This window comes from Grus americana, chromosome 9 (genome assembly GCF_028858705.1).
Source record: "Grus americana isolate bGruAme1 chromosome 9, bGruAme1.mat, whole genome shotgun sequence".
Classification (NCBI taxonomy): domain Eukaryota; kingdom Metazoa; phylum Chordata; class Aves; order Gruiformes; family Gruidae; genus Grus; species Grus americana.
The window spans coordinates 13,697,415-13,715,183 of NC_072860.1; the positions used below are offsets into that span (position 1 = coordinate 13,697,415).

Here is a 17,769-nt window from a genome sequence, read left to right on the forward strand (position 1 = left end):
TTACCTCGTTCCTTAATTAAAAAGCTGAATGATTAGAATAGCACCTGCATAATGTCTGGACGACGCCTGCATACTAATTCGCGAGTCTTTACATCTAGTAATTATAACATAAAATCAGAGATTGAATAAAACAGAAGGATTTTGCCCCTAAAGCCCTGCTAATCCCCCTTTAAAAGAGTCTGCTGAAATAATTCAGAACAGTTTCCGGAAGTTGGATTACCGACTCTTTTTTGACTATTTACAATGAAATGATATTTCACACTTAAAGGAGTCTCTGTATTTCTACAACAGGTTTTTAAAGGTGGCCTGTTTTCTAGACAATAACAATCCAGTGACTCCTTCTTTCTTTTCCTACCCATTTTTTCCTCCTTCCTCCCAGAAAGATCTTCATCTTTATCAAGTATATGCGAGGATTAATCTGTCCTCAGGTAGTGAGAACAAAACCTCCCTCCTTGAAACCTCCCTTTGACTCAAACTCCAGGACTCCCAGCCCGGCTACCCGGGGGGACGAGGGGAGAGGGCTGCAGGCAGCCCAGCTTTGCCCAAGTTCAGATGCACCCTGTTTCCCAGCCGCTCGCAGGAGCAGGCGGTGGAGCAAGGAGCTCCCATTGCTTCACTGTTGCCCCCCCCCCGGGCAGAGGATAATTTAAGCCAGCAGTGACTAGTCAAAAGTTGGAGAATACATTTTTGTGTGTGTGTGTCTTCCCAAAACAGCTGGGTGGGGGGAAAAGGGGAGAGGGGGGATCCGCGCTTTTGTCTGGCTTTCAGGGCGGGCTGGAGCAGGTATCCTCAGGGGCAGCAGCGAGGCAGGGCGAAGGCAGGAGGGAGCCGCTGGCCGCGGGCAGCGCGGTCCCGGGGGTGGGTCCCCCGGCCCGGGAGGGCGGCGCAGCCCCACACGGGTCACCCCGGCTCCCGCTCTTCCGGTGCTCAGCCCTGCACCCCGGGGTGGCTTCCCCAGTCCGCGCACACCAGCACAGTGACCCGAAGACAGGTTTGCTGCAGTAGTGAGCCGATGCTCTGGGTAACATTGACTTGAGGAAAAAGAAACAAAAAATAAATTAGTCAGTTTGTTAGGATCTCCTGTTTATTTTAGGAAAAAACGTTTCCTCGTAGCCAGGCGTGCTCCAGCCCGGCCATGAGGTTGACTGCTGCGGTTGAAGAAGAAGAAAACGAGCCTGATGCGCGGATTTCCAAGCGCGGGAGCACCAGCCCGAAGCTGCGGGGTCTTGTCGCCTAATCCAGGCGAGCTAGCGCGGTCCTCGCCTCGGAGCGGGGTAACTAGAAATGCAGAAGTTGAGAACAAATTCAACCACACGGGAAAGCTGCAGAGGTTTCTCTGAGTTGTTGCTATCATTAGGAACACCTTAATCTGATGTGCCTTTTTTTTTTTTTTTTTTTAACTGTTAAAGAGTTGGTTTTGTGGTGACTTTTGTCGTCCCCCCTCCTTCTCCTCCCCCAGTGTAATCCTGCAAAAACTCTAAATCATCTACGAGAAAATGGAGTCAATCTGTCATTCAGCATTAAAAATCTGGGGGTCTTAACTAAAAGCTTTAATTGCTATTCTGGCCCCTTTATAACCATGGGAACGACGTGCTCTGTTGGGATCTCAGAAATATTACATATCCCTTAAGCAGGGGCTCCCCTTGTTTGTTTACTCTAGCTTACTTTCGTTTATATCCCAGGAATATTCTTTCACCAGGCGACACACGAAAAGACAAAGGGTGTAAATAAACTAACATATGGCCCAGAGGTTTTAGAGAAGCTGGAGCCGCTTAGCAAGTCATGTGGGTGATACTGGGAATCCGGCTTCTCTCCTTCCCCCACTCCCGCATAACCTCCACTTCCCTGCGCTCTCCTTCTACCTTCTCACGCTCGTGTCGCGACCGGCTTTGGGGGACCAGCTGGTTTTTCCTTCCGACTGGAAAAATCTGGGCAGGCAAGGGATGGGGAGGGATGGGCGCACGGTTGTGTGTGCCTCTACGTGCAGCTGCAAAAACCCCGTTGACATAACAAATGTGCGTGGGGATGCGTGTACTCACGCACACCACCCCTGGACGAGGTCGCCCCCGGGTAGAGGGGGGACCGGCCCCGGGAAGCAGAGGCGGTGCGGAGCGGTGCGGAGCGATGCGGAGCGGTGCGGGCCGGGCCGGGCGGGCCCCTCGGAGCGGGCAGGCTGGCGGGGGCGCAGGGGAGGGCTAAGCAATCCGACGCACACAGAGACACTTGACAACAACCTTTTTTTTTTTTTTCCCCTCCCTCCCCCAATTGTAATCCATTTCAGGGTTTCTGTCCCAATTAGCCTAAATGGTGGCTGAGCCCCGCTCAGGCTGGGGAGGTGCAGTGTGTTTAACCGCACGCTGCACCTCCTTCCCCTCCGCTTCTCCCGATAAGGCGGCGGAAACGGGTCTCGGTAACTGATTCATATTTCTAATCTTCCTTTCCTGAACATACAATGTTCTTTTGTTAAATGAATGGTCTTTAATTAATGCACTTGCACAATGCAGGGGCTTGCATGGGGATCGATGATAGGAAGCAACAGGGGATGGTTCCCTCCAAAATGGTTTGTCAGCATTGAGAAAGAAAAGGCAATGTCTATAAAAGGACCACTAATAATGCCCACACGTCTCTCACCATGTTGTCTGAGGGGACATTCCTTCCCTTGTTGACAGTCAAGTGTAATAAGTACATGTCTTCGCTCAATCATTATAGACCATAGAATTGTATTCTTTAATTAGCATGTACTGTTAGCCCTCCTTTCCTTTAATGGGCCATTTTTTTGTCTTTTACAGACCAGCAGAAATGTTTTCCTTCGGTTCTTTTTCTTGAATTCTTTTCTTTCTTTAATTATTTTCTTTCCCTTTCTCTCTTTCTGCAGTCAAATGTATTCTTTATTGACAATATTCCTATCAGCCAAAGCCAGCTTTTTGTCATCTCTCTGTGTTAGGCAACTTCTTTCAAGTTTTCCTTTTTTAAAAGGAGTCAAGGCAGCGCGCATGCGCACAACGCCTGCCGGGGTTCGGGCCGCTATGTGCCCAAGGCTGCCGCATCCCTCTAAATTGCAAAGCTGAGGTTTAAAAAGTCATGCCAAGAAAACTCTAAGCACGTTAGGGAGCTGCGAAACCCTGCAATGTATTAAAATCGGCTGGGGGAATATGCAAGGCGAAGAAGGCTTACCTTCAGATTACTTAACTGAGGAATGAATTTCCTCTCTTAAAAAGAAATAAAATGTTCTAAATCATCCTAGGAACATTATAAAAAGTGTCACTGTGACAGGGACACATTTTTTGTGGGGGAAATTCTTCAAACAAACAGTTTCATCCCTCACCCGCCCTGCCCAAACAATAACCCCTCGGGGGCGGAGGGGAGCAGCAGCTTTTCGGGGAGCGGCTCCGGCTGGAAACTCTCACCAACATCCAGAGTATTAGTGACCCCAGAACCGCAAACTGCGTGTGCTGGAGTCAGGGTGCCACTGCAGAGGTAACGGGGGAGGGACAACAAAGGGACAGGGTTCCACTTGGGTGACACCGGGCTCTGTGTCCGCTCTCTGCACCTCGGTCACTAGTACAATTCATTCAAAGTCTCCGATCTGAAAAACGTTATGTCAGAAATGAAGCCAAAGAAGTGTTTTGGTTTGGTTTGTTCTTTTAATGCAAATGCCAACCTAAAACGATTAACATTAAAAGAGCTTAAAGACCAACAAAAAACACGCATTAGTACTTGATTGTACACCACATTAAAAGTACACAGGCTTGAGGATTATTTTTTTTTTCAACTAATATAAAAACCAACAGAAAGACAAGGTTGACTACACAGTGTTTTAGGAATGGCTCGGTATCATCAGTACAAACACATATTTTAAAAGTGCACATTTGTAAAAATAACCATAGAATTGAAACGTTTATAAATATTTATTGTAAAAAAATCCAAATATTAAAAATAAATAGTATGTTCAAACACACAACAGAACATTCCTTCATTGCCAAACATGTGCTGAAGGAAAATATGGAATATAAGAAGTCTGGAAAGAGATACAGCATATCAACACTGCAAAATTTTTTTTTTCGAGCTACATTTTTCAGAGGTGTTTCTTCTCTGTACAGTTCACAAGGAATGTGGTAGGTTTTCCCATAAATATGACAAGATCCAGGATTAATAATAGCAATAATAATAATAATAATAATAATACCCACTCCACTGCAGTTTGACTCGGTCTTTACTAAGGAAAAGTCCCATTCAATTAATGGGGTTGCTTAGAATGGCAGGATTGGGCTCAGATCATTCTGTAGCAACTAAAACAGAAGTACACTGATGAGTTACAACTTCAAGGAATTCGTGTTACGAACAGAGCATTTAATGATCTCCAGTGAGAAACTACTAAATAAACCTTGATCAGAGAATCGTTTCGATATACACCGTGGTGTTTACAAAATGAAGATACAAAAGGGATGCAGTTTGACTATCTTTACACTTACGGACAATAAAACATGAGAGCATATGGAAGCCATCGTTTTGAATGCGTTAACAACTTCGATACATTGCAGTATATACATGCTTAATAGGTATTCGGACTGTTAAAATGATCAAAGCTTTTACTCTTATGTCTACGCTCATGCTTTCACTCTACTGGAAAGAAAATGTTTGTTGGTCACATACTGGTGTTAATGAAACCCAACGTTTCTGCCTTCTCCCAAGAATCGCATTCTGTGCAGCATATGTGTAGGAATAATTTATTAGATGGAAAAGTTCAGAGGATAAAATGCAAAAAAAAAAAAAAAAGGACAATTTCAACTTTAGAAGTAAGGTCATACAGACATCTATGGAGATCTGTACACAAGAGTTTCATACAGCCACATATATCCAGATGTATGTCTATACACAGGATTCGATAGTTTGGTATTTTCTGCACCCTCTGGGCCCCTAAAGTTATCTTTAAAAGTTTGATTTTATCTCTTTAGAAACGGTTTAAAGCTAACGGGCAGGGTGAGTTTGACAGAGAGGAGAACAAATCGCTGACAAAGAACCTTTTACGTTTCATCAGCGTTGTTAGGACGACGAGCAGGAATTTCTCAGATAATAACTCCCACTTCAAAGATTTCTCAGCTCAATAGAAATTGGACCATCCTTTTTATTCAACCACAAGGGCTGGCACTAAAGACGACTCAACTGTTTGAATTTTTTTTCATCGTGTTTATTTTTCCCCTATTCACTAGGGTACTTGGATAAAATAAACAACAAGACAATTACTGGAACATGGACTTCTAACTTTCCCGGGCCCATGGCCCAGCGCCCATGGCCCCGGCCGTGCGGGTGTCAAGTTCCCCCGCACCGCGGAGCCTCCGCTCACGGCCGCGTAGCGCCGGCCGGGCAGGGCGGGGTGGGAAGGGGGCACGGGCAGCTCCCCCCCCCCGGCCCTCGTCCCGCGTTACCGGGTCCTGGGGGACTTCCATCAGCACACCTACTCCCTGGGGCCGAGGTAGCCCAAGGGGGTCTTTTGGTCCCCATCCTATCTTCCCCTGTGAGGTGGGGGGGTGGGGGGGAGGAGAGGAGAGGGAAGCGCTTCTCGGACTTAGTGGCCGGGTTTTGCGAGAAGCTGGTCAGAAATGCTGGGGAGAAGGGGAAGGGAGCTCGCCCCGAGCCTGGCTGGTAGCCCCTTCCTTTGGGGAGAAGGAGAGCGGGGCTACAGCGCCTGAGCGGAGCCCGCCTCGGGGGGGAGGGCGAAGCCCAGCAAACCCCAACTCCGCCGAAGTGCATTAGGTGGAGGAAGTATATCTATAGCGGGGAGCAGATTGAGTGTATTAAGCTAGCATGAAACCAAAGGTCAGTGCAAATGTATCTTAATAGACTGTCTCAAATGGAGTGTGCCTCCTTTGAAGGCCGCTTGCTATTGCTCTCCTCATTACCATAGCGATCCTAACGTGGCATGCTGATGCACCATAAAACTCACACTTTCAACCCCAAAATCAGGCCCTTTGAACAACCCGAGCTTGATTAGACCTTTCTCCTTTTCTTTTCCCCCTTAAAAACCATTTCCTTGCCTTTAGAAACTCGCCCTCAAATCCCAAACGCGTTCTCTGATCCCGGCAGAAAGCAGAAACAAAAGTGAGCTGAGGCGACGGTTCAAGCGGGCCTTTTCTTCCTGACAGTCTTATCCATTTTTATTATGGTCTGGAACAAGTGCCCTGTTCGCGTGGGTTTTGTTTACCGGAAATTAAATGAAAATGATTTAGTTCGTGTCAAACAAAAATATATACTTGTATACACAAGAAAAAGGGCCTGTTAGACGTAAATATTATGTCCTTAATGAAAAGACTGGACGGGCTCCAGACTTCGCCTTTCACTATTTAAGTATGACTTGCCTATTGCCATAGAAATCCTAACTTACCATGAAGATTCACCGTTGTGAAGAAATACTTCTTTGTGCGAGCTTGCTTTGATGTCTAAGGCATAAGATTCAGGCTTTCAGCTGCGTCTGTCTAGATTACCTTGAGAGCAACGGGGTAGACATCTGTAACAAGCAAATGAAAAATTAAAGGTGATTAGCCTGCACATCCAAACACTTCTGTAAATAGAGAAATAAAGAAATAAACAGATCTCAGGACACGATGGAAGCATCCTCCCTGCCCGCAGATGGCTTCTGTACCTCTCGATTTCCACGACACAAGTCTCAGGGGCTGCAGAGGGGCACAATTCTCCCCTAGTTTGGGCTCCTCTCTCGCACATTTCTCTCGCCTAGGTAATTCCCTACATGTATCTCCCGGTACCGACACGCTGTTGTCGCTATTCGAGGCGTTTAAATGCAAAAGTTGTCGAGTTTGGGCGAGTGGAGAAGGGAACTCCGATTTGGTGTCTTGGGAGAAAAATAAAGCTGCATCAGGGGAAGGCGTTGGGCGTGGGGGTGTTTTTAGCCACCGACCAGCTATTCCTTTTCCTGTAGCTTTTATATTTATACATATATACATGTACGTGTTTGTGCATGTGTGTACAGTTGTACACACACACTAACCCCAGTCACCCGGGTGCAGAGGTGATGTATCAGGCACGAGAAGATGCGGTTATCGCAGCCTTCTGTCTGCACTCAGCAAGCCATGGAAACCTCTTCCAGCAGCCCATGCTATTTATTTGCCTATACTATCTGGTATTCTTAAACATCATTAAAGTAATTAAAACGGCACCATTCGGCAGTTTCAAGCTACCCCAGTGGAGGGGTTTGTTTATCTATTTTGTTTTTTTTTTTTTCCCCTCCTCCTTTCTTTCTCTGAGCCAGAGGAGTGAACCCTGTGGGTTTGTGTAGGGTCCAGCTTGAAGCTCTCGGGCAGGATGAAGATGCTATAGCCACGTTGCCGGACCGGTACAAGAATTTATCATAATCGGGACTATTCGCAGGGCAAACGCCGTGGAGCAGCGGCCCTGAGTCCCCGCGCTGCTGGGGTCTGCCCGACCCCGGCCCCGGCCCTTGCCGTGACGTCAGCGAGCGGGCTCTGCCCTCACCCTCCGCCCCCCCGGGAGCCCCAGCGCCCACGGTTCAACAGGAGCCACGCTCTGGGTGGGGACGGGCATGTTTGGGTATTAGAAGTCATTACCAGTGGGAGCTAAAATGGACAGTCAATCATCGCACCCCCCGGGCCTTTCTTTATTCGCGGCTACAGGGGGGGAAATATATATATATATACACACACATATATATATGTATTTATATGCAGCAACAGGGAAAGGTAAGGAGATTCTTTACAGAAACGTCCATCGAACGGGTTAATTAATCAAAGAATTTAATGGATCTATTTTGTACAATTCGGTAACAAATAATAGTTTTTATATATTTCTTAAAAACAACCCCAAAACACTCTCGCAGAAAATAGTGGGCGAACAGAACACGGCAGCACACAGTACTGTTGACAAGAGAAAATCTGTACAGCCAAAATCTGTATGAAACCACTTTGGTCCTTCGGGGTGGGGAGGGGAAGGGAAGGGGGAAAGGAAAGGAAAGGAAGGGGGGAAAAAAGGAAAGGAAAGGAAAGGAAAGGAAAGGAAAGGAAAGGAAAGGAAAGGAAAGGAAAGGAAAGGAAAGGAAAGGAAAGGAAAGGAAAGGAAAGGAAAGGAAAGGAAAGGAAAGGAAAGGAAAGGAAAGGAAAGGAAAGGAAAGGAAAGGAAGGAAAGGAAAGGAAAGGAAAGGAAAATGCAAATCAGTGGGCTTGTAAACAGGCTGGAGCAAGACGGCCAGAGCGGGGAGGGGGGGGTGTGTGGCACGGAGGGAGGAGGCGGCAGCACCCCGGCCGAGGCGGGAGCAGCCCTCCCGTGTGCGGGGTGCCGGGAGCGCAGGCTGGGGCCCACGCCGGCCCACCCGCGTACTCCGCAGCGCGTCGTCTCTCCCTCTGCCAAGCGCCTCACTCTGCCTCTCCCGCTCGGCCTCCCCGCGCCCCGGAGCAGCGCTCCCCGTCCCCGCCCGGGCGAGGGCCGCCCGATGCCGCTCCGCCGCCCGCGGCGCGCCCTAGCAGCGGGGCCGGGGCTCTCCGTGGGGGCGCGGCGGCGGGGGGGCGGCGGGGGCGCCGCGGAGCCCCGCGCCCTGACACACGTACCATTCGCTCAGGTTGGCGGCGGGCTGCGCGGGCGCGGAGGGCTCGGCGTGGGAACAGGAGGCGGGGGGCTCCCGGCCGGAGTCCGAGGAGGGGGACACCAAGGAGGGCGTGGAGGACTCGTAGCCGGAGCTGGGAGGAGGGGATTTGCAGTGCACTTTCATGTGTTTTCTCAGGGAGCTGGGGTGGGTGTAGGACTTGTCGCAGCCTCTCACTTTGCAGTTGTAGGGCTTGTCGCTGGTGTGGACGTGCGAGTGCTTCTTCCTGTCGCTGCTGTTGGCGAAGCGCCTGTCACAGCCCTCGAATTCACATTTGAACGGCTTCTCCCCTGCAGGAGGCAATGGGCGAGCACAGCCATTAGCGGCGGCGGCCGCGGGGCAGGGAGCACCCCCGCAAACACGCAGCCTCCCCGGGCCCCTCTCTGCGGCCCTGGCACGGTTCTCCCCGGGGCAGGTCCCCTCCGGCCACCGGCCCTGTCCTTCCTCGCCCGCCCCGCGGAGCTCCCCCGCCGCCGCCGCCGCCCCGTGCCCACCCAGCTGCGCAGCCGGCTCTGTACTGGGAGCGCCCTGCCCGGCCAGCTTCTCCTCCCCCTTCCCCTGCCCTGTGTGTCAACGTGGGGTTTTGTGCAAAAGACAAAGCCCCAAGATAAGGAAAACTCAGAGGCCAAGTGCTCGTTCCGAGCAAACGTGTGTTGTCCCCGCAGACTCCGATGTCCTGCAGAAAGAGCGGTCAGTGATGTATCCCTAGGAAGGTTTTCACGTTAAATACATTTCTCACACTCCCCTAGGTGCAAGTGGAAATATTATTCATAACCTGGCTAGATCACATCTCATCTACTCCATTCTTGCACTGATTACAATCCCGTGGAACATCCGCATCCCCCTCCTCCTTTCCCCGCTCCCCGGCTTGCTGATATCGTGTTTTAAGGCACAAAATATTTCAAAAAGACATTGATTGTGGGGAGCAAAACGATAGAGATTCAGCAGGAGGATGACTAGGCCGGTGCACGGCACTGTCGTGAGAATAGGATTCCCTTTTCATTTGAACTTACTCAGTCATGGAAGGAATTGCAATCGGGATTAATTTATCTGGTAATATGATAAGTGACGTTAAGCATAATAGAAATATAATCGTGTTGCTGGAGTTGTATGAAAGTTTAGCCTCGGATCGTGTGGACTGGGCATGGTATACGATATATAGGAGGTTTTCAAGGAAACGCGCCACAGCCAGCTTCGGGACGAAATGACGACTACATTATTGTATCTGATAATAGTAAATTGCAAAACCCTGCTCGCCACGGAGTGCCCGGGTCCTGCACCCACCGAGTATGAAAACAACCTCCTCATCCGTCCAAAGCGGAAAAAGTATCAGGGCGCAGAGGACACCACAAATATATATGGCCGAACATTAAACGTAAAGTGCAAACAAAGCCACTGTGTTCAGCATCATGGCGTATGTGGTCGAAAGGACTTCCAATACTTGTAAAAGCTTCCAGGTTTTGGGTTTGGTTTGTTTGTTTGTTTGGGTTTTTTCCCCCGAATTTGTTGGTTCCCCCCCTCCCCCCAGTTTGTCACCATTAAATTTCGGAGGGACGCAGCCTACCTCGTCCTCAGCTGCGAACAGAGGCACATAAAGGAAGGCATTCCAAATATTTCACATGAATGCACTTTATGCAAGGTGGGTGGGAAAAAGCTCATGGCTCCGCGTTTAAAGTATGTCCTTTCCGCACTGTAATAATCAATGACGAGCTCCCACATCCTGCACCGCTAACATTTGCACAGAGAATGGGTAAATACCTAGCGTTAGAGGGAAAGGTGGAAGAGGTTAAAAATAAGGTCTCTTCGAAAAAGATGCGGGTCCTGTAACCAAATACGGTCGACATAGAGCGGTGCATATGCATTGACACACGCACGCATATAATCAAATTACAGTTTCCACGTAAGGAAACAATTTGACCTTCAGCATCCAAGTTGAGACAACAAATCAAGGATATTAGCGTAGTACAAGCGAGCAGTAAGTTAGGAGACCCCAGGGAAAGCCATCCTCATAAGCACTCCGCTTGTGCAAAGTGAGTTACATTCAGGTAAAAGCGGGCTGCGGCGCATTCCGCTTCCCCGAGAGTTGAAAAATGTTCAACTTCGCTTAACGCCCTGAAAGAGCCACTGAAAAGTCCCTCCGTACAGTCAGGTTTCAAGTGGGAAGAGGGCAGCATTTTCTCAGCTGCCCGGTTTGCATTCTCTGAACGCCTCAATAAAGAGGAGCCATCCGAGCCATTTGCAAGTATTCCTTTCGCGAGAGCAGGTTTTCTTACGTGGAAATCCCTACCCGCCAGGGAGAGGACATTTACAGGTCCTGGCTGCCGCAGCCCGGGCACGGAGGTGCAGCCACGCAGAAAGTTCCCCGGGCGATGGAGAAGCGCAGGATCTCAACCGCCATTTTACCCCCACACTTGTAGCTGGGCAAAAGTGTTCAGTGAAATTCAGCTTGGAAATTGTGGCATAATCCCCTGTCTCCGGGAGTGGATTAAGGTATTTACCAACTTCTCCGGGGGGGTTGGGGGGGGGGTGCGGGGGAAGCCGGAGGTGGCGGCCCCTGGGGCTGCGGGCGAGGCGCGGGGGCGGCGGGGGCCGCCCGGGAGGGAGAGGGGCTCCGTCCCACGCCTCGCACTATTGTTCCTGGCCCGCTGGGAAGGAGGCGAAGTGATCCCTTGCCCGTCCTGCTCGTCCCGCTGCCGTCGCCTTAACGGCCTTATCCGCCAACCTGGAAAATTCGCACATCGCCAGAAATCCCTTTGCCTGCTCCCCAGCCTCGGAGAAATCAGAAGTCATTAATATTTGAGGAGGCAATAATTTTCCTGTTGAATCTAGAACTGTCTTCATGAATAATTCGTAGCGAGTTCTATTAGGGTTTCAGAAACATTGCGTTTTTGACAACTTCTGGGTGTTTAATAGAAACGGTGGAACCATAAAGGCCCTGCAGGAGTTTTCACAATACAGCAATTAATCACCGGGAAAGTTAAAGCGAAAAGTACAGACGCGCGGAATGATGTTTAATAAACGCAAACCTCCGATCTCGGGTTTGCCCTGAGCCTGCCTCTCCGATGTAGGTCAGTTTTCCCAAGAATTTAACCATTTTCTGCTTCAGAGACTTCAAACAGTGAGGCCGTTAAAGAGCAGTAAAAGTTTGTTTACTTAAGAAAAACACTGTCATTAAGGGATGAGCTCTCCCGGTTAATGGTTGTACCTGTGCTGATCCGACAAGGAGCTGGCTCGGATACAAGTTCTGTGACCCGGGGACACTCCTTTCTCCTCGAAAAAGGGGGCCGAGAAGGCAGCAGAGAAACACAACTTTGCTATCGCCCCCCCTGCACACAGACGAGCTATTCATAGAGCGATGGAAAAATAATTAGGTGACGAGTGACGGTCGCTGTAAAATCTCTGTGCTATGTTTAGACGATAGCGATACGAAATTAGTGTACGTTCTGCATATTATATCATGTCGAGTTATACCATAAAAATGGAACTCATGGAAGGTCAAGCCCTGCACCAAGCATGGGGGAAGGGGAGTTTTATGAACTGGAAGGCGAAAAAAATCGTTTGGCTGTAAGCAGATCTTACAATAGGATTATGTAGTTTCCCTCGCAGTGCATAAGGCTGTACAGGAGAGAGTGAGAGGTGGAAAAGCCTACACTGGAACAGATTAAATTTTCCAAAAAGGGCTTATTTCTTATCTTCTTCTTCAGAGATGGGGGGGGGGAGGGAAAAAAAAAAAGCCACCGCTACAGACTACAAACACCGGCTGCTAAACTAATTAATACAACTTCACAAGCTGCTCCTGGAAGTGTGAAAACTTTTTACCTGCAATTTCAATAATAATAAATGCTTTCCTGGCCGGAAGAGTTCAAACATAGTTTTGCAAGATCCTCCATCGAGTTACTTTATTTTCTCTTAACTAGAATTAACAGATGTTTCTGACACATGTCCCAATTTCGGTTAACAGATCTGCAAATGACATTTCAAAATGTACAGGCCGAAACAATGCCGGGTTTTCTTCTTTTTTTTTTTTTTTTCCCCTCCCGAGAATCAGAACTTGCAGCTCCCCATATTTGCGAATGCAGAGATTTGTTGGAAGGCAATGCTCATTAAAAATGTCAGTGTTATTCAGATCAAACATTTGAAACTCCCTCTGCCCAAAACAAAACTGTTGAACGAAAAGGTCGCAGCTGTGTTATTCTCACAATGTTCGAGCAGCAGCATCTCAGCGACATCAGTCAAAACTGACTAGACAAGTTGTAACTTCTATTGTTCACTTTTAATTTGTGAGCTTGCACAATGATTTCATTTTTTCCCCAACTACTTTAAACTGCCAAAAAAAAAAATTCCTCTCCTGTGTGAATAAGCAGAAATAGTAGCTATATCACTCGATATTTACACAGCTCTACACACATAAACATTACAGCAGCCTCTCCGCAAAATCAGAAAAAAAATATAGACGAGAATTCTGAGATTTGTTCTCGCTCTCCTTTTTCCTCCCCTTTTCTCCCCCCCTCCCTCCAAACGGTAAAGAAGCAAACAAATCTGAGAATTTATTTTCCAGAAGTACTTGGCGTGCATTCAATAACAACGCAAAGGATACATTAAAAATAAAATAAAACAAAACAGTATGCTGAATAACACAGAGAGATAGTAAAGAGAGCTTTACATACTGACCTGTATGAGTTCTTTTGTGTATTTTGAGATTCTCTGATCTGGCAAACACTTTGCCACAGCCTGGGAAAGGGCAGGGGAAAGGTTTTTCACCTGTGTGGACTCTGATGTGATTTACAAGTTTATATTTGGCCTTGAAAGGTTTCCCTTCTCTTGGACACTCTTCCCAGAAACATATGTGATTGGACTGCTCGGGTCCTCCAACGTGCTCCACCGTGACATGAGTCACCAGCTCGTGCATCGTGCTGAAAGTTTTCGAGCATAATTTTTTGGGAGTCTGGTCCAACTCAATCCACTTACAGATGAGTTCCTGTTTGATGGGCTGCCTCATGTAACGAAAGAAGGCACCCGGGCCGTGGTGTGGAGCCAGATTCACGTTCAGATTCATGCCACCGAAGCTATGAAGCGAAGAAGCAGCAAAAGGATCTGTCCTGGAGGCTGGTACTTGAGTGAAATGTTCAGACCTGGCGTACATTTCTCCAGGTAACCCCAGTCTTATCTGTCCGTTTAGATGGCCACCTGGAGCTGCATGGGGAGGCTGCTCATGGAGTCCAGTGAACAGAGAGGGATTCCCAGCTTCTGAGTGGTGGTGGTGGTGACCATGGTGTCCGGGGTAGCTACCTGTTGTTGAGACAAACAGTCCATGGTGAGAACTTGCAGCAGGGTGCTGCTCGGTCAGCCCTGGCATGAGTGGGGCCGGCAGGTCACTGCGTATGAAGAAGTCCCTACCTGCTGCCAGAGCCTGGGCCGGGTGAGAGACGGGGTAAGGGGCTGCTGGTGACTGCGCCGGGCCAAACGCTCCCGTTTGACTAGAGACCACCTCGGCTTGGCCTGCCATATGATGATGATGATGATGATGATGATGAAGATGGTGGTGGTGGTGGTGGAGCTGGTGGTGGGGATGAGGGGCAGGGCTGAGCTTAAGGGCCGCGGGGTGATGCTGAGGAGGAGGATGGTGGCGGTGCCCCATGTGTTCTGGCCGGAGCGGATGCGGCCCGAGGCGGGACTCGGCGGCGTGCTCCCCCGGCTGCGTGGGCGCCGTGGCGTGGGGGTGCCCGGCGAAGCCCGGGAAGCCTGTCATGCTCTGAGGGGGGTGGTGGTGGTGGTGGCGAGGAGCCCCCCCCAAGTCTACTAATCTCAGCGCCGTGTTCCGCCTGGAGAGAGCAGCAGGGTCCATCACTGGGATCCCCAGAGCACCCACGCTCATTAGCTTCTAACGCTAAAAAGTCACCTGACAGCGGGAGGAGAGAGAGGGGGAAAAAAACCCTAAACTTTTTTCTCCCCCCTGCCCCCCCGAAAAAGTTTCCCGTTCCCGCTGCCCCGGCGGCGGGGCGCACGGGCGGCGCTGCCAGCGGGTGGGCTCGGCGGGGACGGCGGGGGCTCGCTTTTGGCGGCGGCGGGCCGGGGAGGTCCCCCCGCGCGGCCCGTCCTCCCGCGAGGCCGGCGGGGAGCCCCACGCGGCGCGGCGCGGCCGCGGGACGGGGCGCGGGCGGCCGCGCGCCGCCTCCGGGCCGCGGCGCCGGCCCCGCCGGTCAAACAATCGCCGCGCTTTCCCATTGGCTGCCGCCGCGGTGACGTCGCCGATGACAGGTCCCGCTGATGACTGAAAGGGTTATCGCTCGGTGCGACTGGGGGGGGGTGTATGTGTATGGGCGCGCGGGGGAGGGACTGCGCATGCGCCGCCGCCGGGTGTCCCCCTTCCCCCGGCCCCCCCCTCGCCCCGCGGAGCCCCTCGGCCCGGCGCGGGGGGCACGGCGGGGCCCGCGGCCGCAGCCCGGAGGGGCGGCGGGAGGCCCAGACCGGGGGAGGGGTCTTCCCCCGGGCCGCCCTGCGCCCCCGCCGCCGGGCCATTGCCGCTGGGCTGCGGCCGCGGGGGAACAAAGCCAAGGCGGGCGCGGGGAGCCCTGGGGGAGCGCCATTGTCCGGTCCCGCTGCCCTGCCCCGGGGCGGGGGGGGGTGGGCTTCTCGCGGGGTTCCCCTCCCCAGGAGAGCCCCGCCGGTCCCGGCCGCTCGGCCGGAGCAGCGGGAGGCGAGGCGGCCCCGCGCCCCCGCGGTAGCAGCCCCGGACCAGCCTGCGGGCCCCTGACACTTGTTGACAGCGCGGGGAGCGGGTCCTTCCCCGGCAAAACCGGCAGCTGAGTCTGTTGCCGGGCGTACGCGTTTGGCCTGGTGCTCGGGCTATCGTACCGTTGCCTGAGCCCTGACAAAGGATTCCTGGAAGATTCCCCGTCCCCTTCCGCTCCTTCGACAAGTTTTAGCAGTTATCTGGTTATTGGCTGCCGGAGCAATGCGAGAAATCGTGATGCTTAGACTGAATCTCAGGGTTTAACCCAGAAGAGGGAGTCTCTCTCCCTTTCCCTCTCTCTCTCACATACACACTTACAGAGTAGTTCCACGTAAAATCACCATCCTTGCCTTGAAGGAAAAGCATTGCAAAACATTCATAACCGACTGGGTTCTGATGCTTCTCACCCGAAGGAAGGGACATTCTCTGCAGGGATTGCGTTGCTAGTGATGAAAGTGCAGGTTAGGGTTTCAGCTGTGCACACTGGGGCCTTACAGGTTTAGAAAAGTTTAAGGCTTCCGCACAGAAGGAAGCATCTACTTAAGTTTTTAAGAAGGGGATTGTGAACTTAAAGTAAATGAAACATGGGAAAAGAGGAAAGAAATAGGGCTTCTGCTTCAAAAAAGGAAAACAAAGCTGTAAATATCTGCCCACGGTATTACCACAGAATGGAGATCCTGACATAAAAATGACTCCACCAATAAACGCGCAGCCTTACGAAATAAAGCAACAATTAATTCTCTATCCGTCGTGTCAAACTCTCAGCATTTTAATACATTGACTTGCTGTTAACTTGGCAGTGGATACTTTACCGCATGCACGCCAGGTAAAGCCTCTAGCGCGGAATTTTGCATCTCCATAAAAATTTAACAGTATCGGCGATCAATACGTTTTATGTTAAGTAGTAAAACAAGAAACTGGCAATGTCAACCCAGCTACTCTCACAACAGAAGCTACCAGGCAATGATCGGAAACTGTAAGGTTAAGGTGTTGGACGTACATAACCACATAGGGGACATTTTTGTCACAGCTTCGCATACTCTGGGCGGGCTGCAGTTACATATTTTGGCTCTCCTTGGCTTTCACCATATTTCCCCTTTAACACAAGGCTGATATTTAGGTAGCTTGCTATAGCTACATCCTTGTGTACATCCTTCTGAGTGGAGATGATGAAAAGTGACAAATGACGCAATTAGCTCTCCATCCTTACATAACATGTTTACGCAGGCATTTTAAACCACACACCATCCTCACAATATCTCAACTTTCAACTCTACTTGCTCTACGAAATGGATTTGACAGTCCTATTCATGACCATCTCAATAGGAGTGCACAGAAGAGACAAACGTTAGGAAGTACGAATCTGTTACTTACAAATGTACTGAGAGTGTGAATTCCAAATAAAGCTGCTTTCCTCATACCTCCTTAAAACACTGCATCTCTACATACTTGTTATCCATCAATTCTGACACTTCTCAGTCAAGGGAGAAAACATCTGGAACAGTTTATCAATTAAAAAAAGTCATAACCGGTTTGCCCTAAGCTCATTTAAAATATTGTGAGGGTTTCTCGTCAGACACTCAGGGCTCTCAGCTCGCCCCTCACTCAGGGCTTTCTCTCACTCCCTTTTCCAGGCTGTGCAGGAGAACCTGGCCCTCGGTGTCCCTCACTGTTAGGTGAAGTTGGTGTGAGCCCCGGTTGCGTGCGTGGGGGGGAGCGGCGCGGGGGGCGGGCGGGGGCCGCCACATGACTGCGGGGAGGCGGAGAAACGGGGAAGAGGAGGGGAGCGGGGCCAGACCCGGCCAAGCTCCGCGCATCTCCCAGAATGTTTTGAAAACTTGAATGCCTGTTTGTGCAGCCCTTTGGCAGCTTGAGCTCGTACGGCTGCCACTCGAGGGGTGACCGAGGTCTCCTGCTTCTTGGCAGCGACCTGAGCCGTGTTTGACCAGATAAGCCGAGCTCTCGGCAAACTCTCAAATGTGTCAACATCAGCTTATGCAGGGCCCTCTTTTTTAGTCTTTTTTTTTTTAAATTATTATTATTTCCTTTCCAACCCACCTGGCTACTGTAAGGGCATTCCCTTCTAGACTGCCCTCGGGACTCATGAGCTGGATGAATCAGAGCCTTTCCAGGGAGAAACCAAGATTGCTCAAGCAGCAGAACAGAAACATCCTGATCTGAAGCTGAAACTCAGGCGTCAGGGCAGGTCCATAGGACAACATTTTTATAAGATCTATAGGATAAATCTTCTCTTAAGGAAAATGAAGTTTAGAGAGACTACGTTCTCTCTTGAGTGCCAGATCAACACGAATAGACGGGCAGCTTGATCTTGAGTACAATTTTTCTAGTGGCTGCTGTGGTCCTGCGACCCGGTCCGCAGCCCCCGGCCCCAAAGCCCGCCCGTGCTGGAGGGCCGCTCTACAGAGGT

The 17,769-nt window shown here is 50.5% G+C and overlaps 1 protein-coding gene across 3 annotated transcripts; it reads right to left on the minus strand.

Annotated features, from left to right (window-relative positions):
• Positions 1-6,489: 6,489 nt before the first annotated feature.
• ZIC4 (Zic family member 4) lies at positions 6,490-14,513 on the minus strand. Of its 3 annotated transcripts, XM_054835374.1 has the most exons (4): positions 14,006-14,513; positions 13,280-13,897; positions 8,574-8,898; positions 6,490-6,505 (listed from the first exon to the last, which is right to left on the minus strand). In XM_054835374.1, coding segments are annotated over exons 1-4 (1,422 nt in total). In that variant the 5' UTR covers positions 14,484-14,513; the 3' UTR covers positions 6,490-6,504. The 3 variants fall into 3 exon arrangements, with proteins under 3 accessions (XP_054691349.1, XP_054691347.1, XP_054691346.1); XM_054835372.1 differs by having other exon boundaries at positions 13,280-14,513; XM_054835371.1 differs by lacking the exon at positions 6,490-6,505 and having other exon boundaries at positions 8,486-8,898; positions 13,280-14,513.
• Positions 14,514-17,769: the final 3,256 nt, after the last annotated feature.